Source organism: Sturnus vulgaris, chromosome 6, assembly GCF_052056855.1.
Source record: "Sturnus vulgaris isolate bStuVul1 chromosome 6, bStuVul1.hap1, whole genome shotgun sequence".
NCBI classification, from domain to species: Eukaryota; Metazoa; Chordata; class Aves; order Passeriformes; family Sturnidae; genus Sturnus; species Sturnus vulgaris.
The window spans coordinates 26,093,469-26,106,748 of record NC_142248.1 but is presented as its reverse complement, the minus strand read 5'-3'; the positions used below and the strand labels follow the sequence as shown (position 1 = coordinate 26,106,748).

Sequence of the window (13,280 nt, the reverse complement as noted above, 5' to 3'; positions counted from 1 at the left end):
ACCTTTAACCAAAAGTCTGCATTTCTCCAAACTTTTGATAATCAAGCAGGACAGAGAACATGGCGTAGCAACCTTCTGCCATGCATGAACCCAGGGATGAGGAGAGAGGTACACCAAGGCAAAGTAGGAATGGGATCTCTTAACAGGGAAAATAATCATAGCCCAAATATCGAGAGATATCTTGTCCTAATGAGAGTTTGGGGACTGCAGAATAGGCTCTCTGGTGAAACCCTGTCATCAGGGATTTTTAAAAACAGTTAAACTACTAGAATGGTACGGTTGGGAACTCTTGTGCCTTGGCAGAGAAAAGGGATGGATGAGCTAATAGGATGACAGATCAGAGATGGAAAAGACCAATGAACCTTTTCTAATCTGAAATCCCTTGTCAATTCTGCATTTTGAGCAATTCAAACAATTATGGATTTGTTCTTTCTAGAAACTCTTTGCTCTGTGAACACCAAATAGTGTGACACCATTTTTCTCCCTTCTTGGATTTGGCTTTTAAAGATTTGTATTGATTGAATTCTGTATACTAATACTTTGTGCTTCCACCAAGCTTCACATAAAGTTAACTAATTGGTCCTCAAAATTCTTTTGCAAAGCAAAGCAGTATGTCCCTTATTTCTCAGCTTCGGATACTGAGCAAAAGAAAGACAAAAAGATGCCTGCCCAACATCACTTGACCACTCTGTGTTAGGACACATGACCCCCATTTGCAGATTGCTAGGGTAGTCTCCTCTGCTCTTCTTGATATTATCATGTGCTCTTGTATCCCACTGCTATCAATAAATCTTTATGCTGTATTTTCTACAGCTCTAAATATTATGGGCAGGATCACAGATACACTAACATCAATAGAAAACCACCTTTCCCCAGTGACTTTAATGATGCCTGATCAATCCCTATAAGAATAACTAAATACACTTCAGCACAAAAGCAGCCACAGTGACAAATTTCAGTTTGCCATGAGCAGTATCCCACAAGGTTTGGGAGTTCAAGCACAGCACGGTGTGAGTGAATTTACACTGCTTTCCAGACTAACTCTGGTCTGGAAAGAGTTAACTGTTTTCACAGAACTTGGAGGCTAAGGCATAAAACCCTTCACAGGGCCCTGCTCTGAACAGTGCTGAACTCCCAGAACTGGAAGCAAAGATGCTCTGACACAGTTAGCACACCAGCACCAGCTCCTGTGACTGTTCCCCCAGCTGCCAGCTCCAAGAGGCTCAACTGCTCAGAAGCAGGACAGCACAGACACTGGCAGCCAGCAAGCCTGAACCTGTGCTGCTGCTCTGCAGAATGACTGGAGCCACTACAGGCATTTATGGTTGTTTTATGGGATTCATGTGAATAGGCTACAGTGCATTAACCTGGACTCCCACTAAGGCCAGTTTCATGAGTGTATATTTTCTTTAGTGGGTAAGGGGATACATCCCCTCCCTGAACTACCACATGAAGAGAAGCAGGTTTCCAGTGATCTCTAACTACAAAGTAGGTGCCTCCCTCCCAGCAGGAGATCAAGATCCTCTGAGTCTACCACCTCTACACCTAGGTCAGGAAGGGCCAAACTACAGAAGCTTGCATGTCTGCCCCTTGGTAACTGGTATGCTCTAGAAGGAAGATATTTAACCACAGAAACTACACATCCATTAAAGAACAAAATGGGTTTAATGTCTAATCTACATTCTTACTGGCTGCCATCAACTTGCCTCTCAAGAAATGAGAGAGCTCTATCAAGAAGCAATACACACTCAACTGACATTGTACAATTTATTACCAGCTGCTGGGATGTTATGACCTGGAAGAAAGTTGTATGATGGCATCTTGGCTTCAGCATAGAGGACTCGTGCATAACCACAGCCAGTGACTGTTTCTTGTGGTTAAGTGAGAGGACCTCGCTCTGCTGGTATAGCAATGTAGAGGATTATGTGCAGTGCCTCTCCTTCCTTCCCCTCCTCCCCTCACTGCCTTTCCCAGAGGGACCCAAGGGAAACAAACCTTTAAAGTCAATCCATAAGAATGTGTTTAATTGCCACTGAATTCCCTGTGGTTCTTCTTGAATGGACAAGGATTGAAAAGGGGGGTGTGGGAGGAAAAACAGCACAGGAGAGAAGCTGAACACTGCTCAAAGAGTGCTGAACAGATCAATAGGCTGAGCAAAACACAGGCTGAGTATGCAGGGCAGGGGACCCACAGCTCCCAGACAAACCTATGCTACCAACCATCTTCAGGAAGCCTCCTGAGTGATAATACAGGCAAACCTTCATTGCACACTGTGCCACAGCTCTGCATTAACTCCATCCTTCCCTCATGAAAAGCTGCCAACCCAGTCATGATCACAAAAGAGCCTCTCCTCCTCAACACCGAAAAATTACTGGGGGGCAAGAAGAGAAACACTCTCCAGCCCAAGGCTCCTTTGGGAAAGGAAAGAGTCTGGCACCACCAGTTTTCAGTTATTTGTCAAATTTGCAAGTATTAGAAATAATATCTGAGCATGAGAGCACTGACTAGAACCACTGTCTTCTCTGGACTGCTCCCTTGGTCACTGCCCCTCCTGTCTCTCTTACAAAGCCTGTAGAAAGATACATTCAGGAACACAAAGAGGGCAAGCATGTAGTTAGCCTGGGAGATTCTGCAAGGTCTGGAATCCCAGCACTGTTGGGACGGAGAAAAATGCTTATTCTGACTCTGTCTTACCTTCTTTTAGCATCCCCACTTTGAGGCATTTCATGAAGCGACAGGCCTGACAGGACTTGCGCCTGCGTTTCGTGATCTCACACTCATTGGTGGCCGGGCAGCTGTATTCAATGTTCCCTGTAATCAAACACAGAGATGGTCACCCAGGAATCATGTTCCCCCCGTGGATCCAGGGACAGGCTGCAGTGCCCAGATATTTCCACTACCACCAGTCTGTAAATGTTGCATGTTTGCTCATTCACTTACACACATCCTCTGAGACTTTACCCTGCTGACCTAGCCAAGGGGATGACTGCACTGCTGGGCTTCCAGGCATGTGTCCTTCAGGCATGTCGTCATCCCCTGTGCTCCACCCCTTGTCACTTGTACTGTTCCCTGAGGTCCAGGGATGAGAGTAGGAGCAGTTCAAACATTACTAGAATTTCCTTTGCTGCCAGTCTTGCTTCATATCTGTGGGATGGATGTCACCTGCCTTTTCTTGTCCTGCTTAGGGAACCAGGGAGCTTTCCTCCTTTGCTTTCTCCTGCCAGCTGGCATACTACAGGTAGCAGGGAAGCAATATGTCTGCATTGAGAAAGCTGGGTAAGACGTCCTGTAAAATGAACATGGGTTCTCTCTGCAAACTTTTACATTTTTACTTTATTAGTCCTCGTGCACCTGCTCTCATCCTCTGCACTGAGCATTATCTTTTCTTTCCTCATTCCCTTTTATTTATGATCCCCCCTCATCACTGCCTATAAGACAAAAAGAGAAAGAAGCACCCCAAATTTATTTCTAATCACATCACATTTTATCATAACCCAAGAATATAACCAAAACGTGGATGCAAGGGAGGATGTAAGTGGAATTATGCTGGATCACAGTGTTAGGTAGTACTAGAAGACAACAAACAGAAATGGCTGTCTCCATCATGCCATTTACTTTGAGCTGATGTTTCTGGAGAGGGCTATTCAATGTTTGCTGTGGAGCTGAACTGGAAATCAAAACTTGGCACTGATGCATTGACAATGACAATACATTTAAGGCAGTCTAGTTACTGGTAAATCAGGCAGCACTGAAAAAGGTACCTAAGCTCTACATCTCAGTGGAACAATGGAAAAGCTGGTTTAATGCTTTAGAGTAGGAAACTGAGGTTTGAGAGTTCAATCAGAGCTGTAGGGAGAGTGTAGGTAAGAGCTGAGAGAACACACAGTAAGGACTTTGTATAGCATCAGATTAGAAGCAGAGTTTACAGTTTAGTAATACTGGGACAGGAATTGATTTTTATTCTGACTTTTGTAATGCATTTTTGTGGTTTTTGCAAGACCATTCCCTCCTCTAAATAAAGATCAACAATCTGATACATATCAGTCTCTGGGGGTGGTAACTAGAACTTGGGGTTCACTAAGCTATTGGAAAGCCCTCTGGATCTCTGCGTGGAAAAACAGAGCACAGAATCAAAAGAAAGCAAGCACCACTTGATTTATCTCATTATTCTTGGCCCATGCTGAGTGAAACCCCAGGAGCACACAACCCCCAAAGCCTAAAGGTGGTCAGCCTACTAGCTATAAACATTTTGCCTCTTGCTTCTTATTTTGTCACAAAACTTGCAACTTCCCCCTAAGCTTCAGCCCAGCCACCCCATTCCTCTCCCCACTGCTCCTCTGCCCCCAAATGCAGTTTGTCAGCAAGAGCAGAGTGTGCTGCCCAAGTTGCTTCCATTCAGGATGTATTTCGTCATTGTGCAACATCTGAATTTCAATAGCCAGCCATGTATCAACATTCTCAGAGAGCTGGAAATTGAGATTCAAGCTAGATCTCAAGGTAATAAACCAATTCCTGTTCTAGACACAGACCTCCAGCACATTACAGACCCGTGAGTATGGTGGCCCTGATCTCATGATCAGATACTTGTTGTGCCCCACACAGGAAGGAACAGAGAAGGAGCAAACCTTACTCAGACACAGTCTCACTTTGGGAGGTTTTGCCTTTGTTTGAATGTCAACCTTTCTCACCAAAGCCAGGATCAGAGCTCTGGAGAGATTCAAGATTTCTCGTTTTATGGTCCAAAACCCAAAAATTTGTCCCCTAACACAGAGACACTACAGTAAGGGCACTGAGCCTTTATAGCAGTAGGAGAAAGTGACAGCTCTGATCTGGAAGATCAAGGTCCCTCCACAGTGTCAAGCAGATCCCCAGGCTTCTCCATGCCTCTGCTCCCTGGATCCTTTGACAAGTGTAGTACTGGAAAGCGTCTACAAAACCTACATCACAACTAAATGGGAGAGTGTCAGAGTATGTGAAGGTACTATGAGCAGCTTGGATAAGCAGTTGTCTATATCAGGTCCTTTATATCAGTTCTTTATTTCAGGCCCAAAACCATGCTGTGCACTGCAGAGATTGAGAGTCACAGCTGGGGGAAATGCCTGCCATTACTGCAGAAATCAGGAGCATCACCAGGGAAAGCACAATCAGCATTACCCAAGCAGAACTTGACCAGAAAAAACTATTGTTTCCAAAAGTTTACCAGAGATCTTGGATATTTTTCTTTTTTTTTTTTTTTTTTTTTTTTTTTTTTTTTTTTTTTTTGTGTGTGTGTGTGTGTCTCAATTTCTTTTATGGGTCCTGGGGCTGCCTGCCAGCACAGTGAGTTGCTCACAGCTCCCTGTAATTTCTGTAAGTGCCCTGTGATAAAGTGATGAGATTAACTCATCGAAATTCCAACAGCCTCCCAGTGGCTGGCAGTCACACCACCAGCCCAGCTGCCAGCACAGGGGCCTCGGAGAGAGCTTCCTTTCACTGCAGCAGCTGGGGATGCTGCAAAGTCCTGCAGAAGAGTGTAAGCACACAAAGGTGCACACACCTCTGTATGCAACAACAGAATGTGAGTCAAGTCTCTGTGTGTCACGAACTGTAGATTATGTGCCCTAGACAGAAGGGGCAAAAAAAGGGATTGTTCAATAGACAAGGCCTTGCTTTGAGCTGTTGCTTATTAGAGAGATTTCCTTTACTTAGAAAATATTTACACTTGATCTGAAAAAAATGGTAGAACCTCACCGATGGCATGGCACAAGATTTACCTAAAAAATTGCTTCAAAAATCAAGTGGTAGGTGAACAGATCAGAGTTTGGATTTCTTCTAAGCCTTTATATATCACCTTGGAGAGCAAATCTCTTCCTCTCCATGTCCTAGTTTGCTCATCTGCAAAATGAAATGAACACCAAACCTACCTTCTGGAGAGATTGTGAGTCTTTATTCATTATTAAGGTGTAACTGTACTTTAAAGCCTTTAGATGAGAGATGCTACAAAATAGCAAAGGACTATTAAAGTGACAGATCATGGTTTTTTATTGCTGGAGAACTGCAAAACTATCATATTTTCTGCAAAATTAGACCTCTGACTGTTAAACAATTTGGAACATAATTTCTAGTGCACATATAATAGCAGCACATGAAAACTGCACACCAAAACTTGGTCATTCAATATTCACCCTATATCTCTGGAACAGGATGGAGTGGGAAGACAAGAAAATCTCCCTGAGCTTGGGAGTAAAGTTCCACCCATCTTCTTCTTAAATTAGGGATAGGGTCCTCAGGAGAACTGGGCTTGAAATCAGTACAGCACTGAGGACATAAGCTACTCCCTGCTTACTGATGCTACCTTTCTAGAAAGCCTTTCTGCAAGGAAACTCAGGAAAGATTATATAAAAATAGCCAAGACTGTCCTTAAATAATTTTCAGCTTCTGATTGCTAAAAAAATCCCATCTTGCTTTTTCTCATTTCTTCTTCATTGCTATTCACTTCAATTAGTCCTTCTAACCAAGGCGTCATAGCTCAAGTCCTGGTGTGAAGAGAGGTACTTCGTGAAAATCAGAGGAAAATCTCTCAGTGATCTGCATGAGGTAAGAAGTTAATTTTTAAGCCTCAGCTTTCAAAGAAAAGGATTCAAATGATACTATGAGGAAAACAGGATACACTTAGCTGTATCATCAGCATTGTTTGCCTCCTCAGGGTGGTACACGTGGTTCCTGTTCACAAAAGAGGGCTTGGACATTTCACAAAACCTCACTCAAATCAGCCCTCCTGTTTACACATAGGGGTTCTGGGGCTCCCTATTGGCAGCAAGTTTGTCTGTAGGTTTTCAGACACAGAAATATTTTACAGAACTTCCACAGGAAAGATCCTTCTGCACAGAGCTCACTGTGCAGGATGTACTGAGGCAAACAGAAAACACTAGACTAATAGAGCTGAGGTTGCACTGAAGATGGGTTTTTAAATTCAAGTGATAGATTTGTGAATAGTAAGCAGCAGTCAAGCACTAGATCATTAAATACTGCACTTTCCCTGAGTAAGATTTAGAAGTTTTTGTAAAGCTCTGAACTCCCACCTGAAAAGTAGCAGGCACGTTTCTGAGAAGGACAGAAGGTCAGGACAGGGCCCAGCTGATGTGGCTGCCACTGCAGGGACACAAAACCTCCTTTGTGCATGTGGATTGTAACGCTCTTCTGCTCAGGAAAAACTCTGTCAACCTCTCCTCTTCCTGGGAGCCACTCTAAGCACCACAACAACCAGAAAGCCCTAGAAGACTTTATTACAAGCCTGTTATAAATCTCTGCAAGTCTTCTGAGCTGCATTATCCACTTTTTAAGCCCCTTATTGGTGTAAAGGCATCCTAACACAGCAGTTCTGTTGCTACACTCACTGAGTTTGAAGCTTGCAAGACTCCAGCTGGAAATCCACAGACACAGGCACTTTGCCTAACACACAACTTTCCTGTCCAGAAGATGATGGTGAATGTGTCTCCCTTCTCTGAGTCTGCAATGTTTTGCTCAGCTTTTATTTTATAATAATGGGTCATTTTAGAAATAGCCTTTATTTTCACCATTTGAAGATGAAAAATAGATGCAAGGTAGTCATAGTCATGAGTATATGGAATAATAAAGGAGTCATGTCATTACCAGCACTGTTATTAGTTAATATTTAAAATAGGCAAAACTACCTACTAGTTGCAACCATTAATGAACAAAAGAGAATATATATTTGACTGATACATAATGCTCTACCTACTGAGCAAACTATTAAGAGAAGGAATAGACTTTGAGAATTTCTAGCCTGTAAAAAACCCAGTTTTCGTCTTTGTCTAAATTTAGATGAAAGGATTAGTTAGGTTTTCCATGGAACAGAAATTAAGAGGTTTTATTTATAAATATCCCAAACTATCTTTTATTTAACAGATCCATTCCTTTACATTCAGCTAATATAAAATCTTTTCCTTCAAATCAGACCTCTCCTGAGCACCTTAAACATGTCTGAAATTCAGATTCTCTTCTATCTGCACTAGACTGCACATTCCACAATATTCACAGTCAGGTAAGGTAAATGCAAACTGCCATATAATCCCATGAATGTAATATATATAATAGAATATAATCCCATGAATCACTACAATGATAGAGAAACAGGATTAAAATTTTGTCAGACAGTCTAGCTGACTGAAAATGCTTCAGGTCAGTTTAGGATTTCTGACTGCCTCAAAGCATGGGAAGTCCTATCCTGGGGTTCAAATTATGATGTTCAGAGAGAAAGACCTGCAGCCCAAGAGTATGTTCTCTCATCTCACCTCAGGTTTTCACTTTTCTCTCTCAAGCATTGCCAACACTGCGAGTGGAAATGACACACAGGTTTCCAGGCCTTGATCCTTGGGCTATGTAACACAACATAAGAAAGGACAGAGGTATGGCACTCCCCCATAACCTGTGGGGCAGGTTAAGGTGTATTGGGAGATCCTGTCTTCCTGTCCGAGTTCAGGAAAACCAAACACTCCATTTCAGCTAGAAGGGAATCAATGGTTTGCATTTTCCTGAATTCTTTTCTTTTATCCTATCATGAAAATTTTTCTTGGGGAAATCTGACTTGGTAAAAATTCCACTTTTCTTTGGAAAAATCCTACTGACAGAAAACTCCCACACAGCAATATTAGTGACCTCAGATAATGAGCCATGTCCATGCTGGCTCTCAGTCTATCTTCTCCCCATCACTTCAAAAGCAGCAGCCCTTGTGCTGTCCATGACAGCCTGGCCTCACCTGGCCGAGTGAAAAAGTGAATCGCAAAAAAGTCATCATGCTTAAAGAAGGTCTGCAGCTTGGATGTCCTTTATTCCTGCTGCTGCTACAGTGGCAGGGGAAATCGAAAGGCTATTGCAAGGTACTCTTGCCTCAAGATATGCAGGTTTTATGTGAGTTAATGCATCTAAAAAACCCCTAATAGACACAGGGTAATTTGTGTCAGGGGAGGGGAGGCTAGCTGGAAGGGAGACTTCATGTGAAATTCTTCTTCATGATCAGGGGCATCTAGATAGGGCTGCAGTAGTTTAGTAACTCAGCACAGATTTAGACCCTTTTTATGGCAGCATGCAGATGTAATACCAGCAGAGTAAGTATTGTCATAGTATTCATTACTTTTTCACCTGTCAATACTCAGGCACAGAGAAGTGGAGTGGCTTGTCCAAGACCACAAATGCCTGATGATGAATTTACCTATCTCATCTCTTGAGCATCTGGGAAATCTTGGGGTTATTGCTCCATCTTGGTGCTCAAAGCAAGTCAATGCTGCTCCCACATACTGAATCAGGGCAAGATTTTGGTACTAGGATACCAGGAAAGCAGTTACATAACATACACATCTGCATGCTTTCTGCAAAGCCTACAATGTTAGGTAGCCTGGATGAAGATGTTTTCACTTTGTTAGATGCCTAAAACAGCTACTGAATATAACAGAGTTGCAGGATAAATACCTTTTGGAAATGCTCTTGCCACTCCTCTTTTATGAGATCCTTAAATCCTTTCTTCCTGCACACCCAGGGCTATACTCAGATATCACGTCCACAGCAGCAGAGCCCTGGGAACTGTGTCTTTTCTCGACTCAACCAAAGTCCGCACACCTGTTTGCTGCCCACTTCCCTGGGCTCAGCCTTCGGCTGCAGAGATGAAATTGCTCACCCTCAGGCACAGCACACTTGACTCTCACACTCTTAGGAATAAAAGCATTTTGGTACCTCAGTTGCCAGCCCAAGCTGATGACAGGGTGAGAGAAATTTCCACTTACTCCTTTCGCCCCATCTGTTACACGTTAACAGACAATCAATTAGGGAACCACAAGGAGAAAGAATATGGCTGTGCTAGGGAAAGGAAGATGGAGGGAAGCACTCTCCCCTCTGGGGATTCAGTCAGCTGGCATATCACCTGGCTGATACAGGCTCCATGTATTTCTACATGTGCATCGTTTTCTTTTGATTATGTCTGACAACTTTTAAAAAGTTCCTGTCTTTTTCTCCTTCTTGAGGTCTCTTCTGTTCTGCCACAGGGGTCCTCCAGTATCATTCCCATGAGGAGTTAATTATCTGGTCTCTTCCTGTATTAGGAGACCCCAGGACTTTGCTTCAGACCCTGTCCCTGTTTTAGCACCTGAATGTGCCTAAAAGAAACACTAGGAAGGGTCCAAGGGCTGGAGAAGGGATGTAGTCAGTGCTGACAGAAATGCAAGTAAAAGTTCACATTCAATCACAGAGATTCAGCAATGACAACTCACAGAAACCCTGCCAGGGAACAAGCCTATGCCCTAAGGATGGCCATGGCATAATAAAGAAGGAAGTATCAGTGGGGCAGAGTAATTATTTCCACAGCTGTATTTCCACATTAAGGAGAGATATCTAAAATCTATGAAAACAAGATAGATATAGTGACTTCTGCAGAGACCTGGGATAAACTTCACCCTGTACTGCTCAAGAGTTGAACATCCCCAGCAACAGAGTGTAATCAGATCCATCCAATTAACAAAGTGAGTGGTCTCTCCATATATGCATTTCTTTAATTTCACAGGAGGCAAGGAAGTATTGATGTAGTGGATTAACCCCAGCCAGCAGCCAAGTAAATGCACAGCTGCCTGCTCACTGTAGACCTGCCTTCAGTCAGCACACCATACTTGGGCAAACACACTATACTTCCACTGGAAGATGAAAGATCCTGTCCTTTTTCCAGTTAGTGGAGGAAATAAAGGGAGTATCTGTACATCCAGGCATGTTTGCTCACATGGGGCATGTATATATAAGTATACCCAAGCATCCATGAATCTTGGAGGTTGTTTGGATGCACTCCTGCTTTTGATTATATTGTAGCTGCACATGTGCACATCTGCAAGCACACTTTTAGCAGTCAGGACACAGCCATACTCCTCATACATGAATTGTACATGAAGGAGCAACACACTGCAATTCACCTACACATGCGTGCATTGAGGTTTTTAAAATCGCCTGAGGAATTGCTCATCCTTAGTGAGGCTGACAAAAACTTCATCTTCTTCAGTGCCTGTTTTTTTTATCTTCCAAGAATCTGCATCTTAATGAAAAAGGTTGGTGAAACTGGAAAAGGAGAAAAATACTGACTCACAAAAGTTCTCTGTCCAGATTTGTGCTGAGGTTTGGAGTTCATGACTACATATCAGGACTGGTAGGACAAAGAATTTCTCTACTCCTGTAACGCTGGAGCTTTCACCTCAAGGTGCAGATATGTCTACATAAATTCCATCTCTTGTCAGAGGCATCTACTCTTCAAATGGGCCATAAAACACCATTAGAAGGCAAAGCATTTCCTTTCCAGGCCTTACACCACTAGCTGCCACATTCTCATAGTATCAGTGCCACTAGCAGAGGCAGGAAGAGCCACTAGTCCAGATACCCAGTTGTGGTAGCCAGTCAGGCTAGGAACTTGGCAAAGGTTCCTACCATCACATAGCCTAAGTCCATGTCCATATTGATTTGGAAGGACCAGAACTGAGCAGGAGGAGAGAGGAAGCATACAAAAGAACGGGGAGTTAAGTGCATTACATTCATTCTCCCTTCCCCCCTTTTTCACACCACAGTCTCAGCAATGTCTGGGGCCACATCCCTTTATTTCTATGGAGTGAATGCCTCAGTTTCCATTCCTTCCCACCATACCTTGAATAGTCCTCTTGAAGAAGGCTTTACATGCCTCACAGGAAGCCACGCCGTAGTGGTACCCAGAAGCAATGTCCCCGCACACCAGGCACAGCCTCTTGGGGATTGCATTGAGCATGTACTCGCACTTGGTGGGTGAGTCCTCCATGATGGCGCTGGCGCAGTCGTCGTAACGCTTGCGGCAGGACCCGCCGCCAATCCCCGTGCCATTGAACATGGGTGGCGAGTCTAGGCCATTGGGGTGGCCACCCATGGCGATGCCGTAGCCCCCGCTAGCGTCGGAGGAGCCGCTTGGGCTGTGGTGGCTGATGGCGTCGATGCCAGAGGATGGGCTGGAGGGCTCGGTCTTGATGAAGGACCCGCAGCTGGAGGAGAGGTGCCGCTCCTCCGTGGCCATTCTGCCGAGCAGCCTGCAGGGAGAGAGCAAAGGCACTCAGCAACCACCTGGCCAGACCTGGTTCCAGGCTTAGTCAAAAGAGAGCCCTCCTTTTGCCACCTCAGTCCAACTCCAGTTGGCTCATGCAGTTCAACCCCGTGCGGGTTCTTCTTCAGGAACATGGGTACAATTGACTAAGACCAGCCCACCTGTTCCCCACACACTCACACTAGAGTAAAGACAAAGCTCTTTGTATAGATCATCATTTCGGGCTGTTCACAGGCTGCAGTGCTGGGAAGGGGCGTGAATGCTGATGAAGTACAATCTACCCAGAGCACCATCTAACCCCAGACAGCAGAAAGAAACAAGCTTGCTGGTGGCAGACCAGGTGAAAAAGATGTTTGGTTAATAGAGAATGGGCTGTCCTGGCTTTATGCAAAGTTCAGTAGCAGACTCTGCAGAAAGGACCTGCTCAGATTGGATTTTCATTTTTTCATTTGTAATACAGAAGTCTTTGATTAATTTTCAAGTTGGACTCCTTTTCTCACCCTTTATCCCAACCTGCTGCACTATCATCATTGAAAGAGGAGCTTAGAAACAGAATGAAAGTTATTTGATCAAAAGTTTCTTTTGTCTCAAATCTTAATCTTTCTTCTATTTACTAGTGTTGAGCTTTTGCATGGACACACAGATTCCCACTTCTTAAACAGAGGTTACACTCTTAAGTTTATGAAAAGAACTTTGCCAGCTTTTCAAGCTCTTCATATTTATTTCAGTCACAGATAGTTTTATTCCTTATAAAAGTGTTCAGTCTTTTTTTGGAAGACTGCTAAATTTTATGATATTTTCAGCAATGAATTTACTCATTTATGTTTATTTTATTATATTTACAGCAATGGGATTACTTGTGCAGTTTATGAACAAACTAATTCCGGTTTTATTTGCCTATAAAATATTTGCAGCCTGTCAGGCTCCCTGAACATCTCCTCACTTTTCTTCTCAGGAAATGTAGTTTTTCCATGTTCTCCTCATTCAGCTCTTCATTATCTATATGATTGCTCTTTATGTAGAAGTTTTTGCAGATCTCTTATCTGCTTCATCATCCATCTCTGAGCTTCCTCTAGTCTGGCTATTTCTGTTCAGTCCAGAACAGAGTTCAATGAGCCAGCTCCTCAGTAGCATGAAACTGGCACTGCTCCATCACTTCTCCAGATGAAGATCTGGACAGTAGACAAGA

General features: G+C 43.5%; 1 protein-coding gene across 1 annotated transcript in view; it reads right to left on the bottom strand.

Annotated features, from left to right (window-relative positions):
- Positions 1 to 12,073, bottom strand: part of ESRRB (estrogen related receptor beta) — a 40,883-nt gene extending 28,810 nt beyond the window's left edge. The window contains exons 1-2 of the mRNA XM_014893494.2: positions 11,668 to 12,073; positions 2,695 to 2,811 (exon numbers count right to left, since the gene is read on the bottom strand). Coding sequence (XP_014748980.1) covers positions 2,695 to 2,811; positions 11,668 to 12,064 — 514 coding nt within the window. The 5' untranslated portion in view covers positions 12,065 to 12,073. The remainder of the gene's footprint in view (positions 1 to 2,694; positions 2,812 to 11,667) is intronic.
- Between the last annotated feature and the right edge of the window lie 1,207 nt (positions 12,074 to 13,280).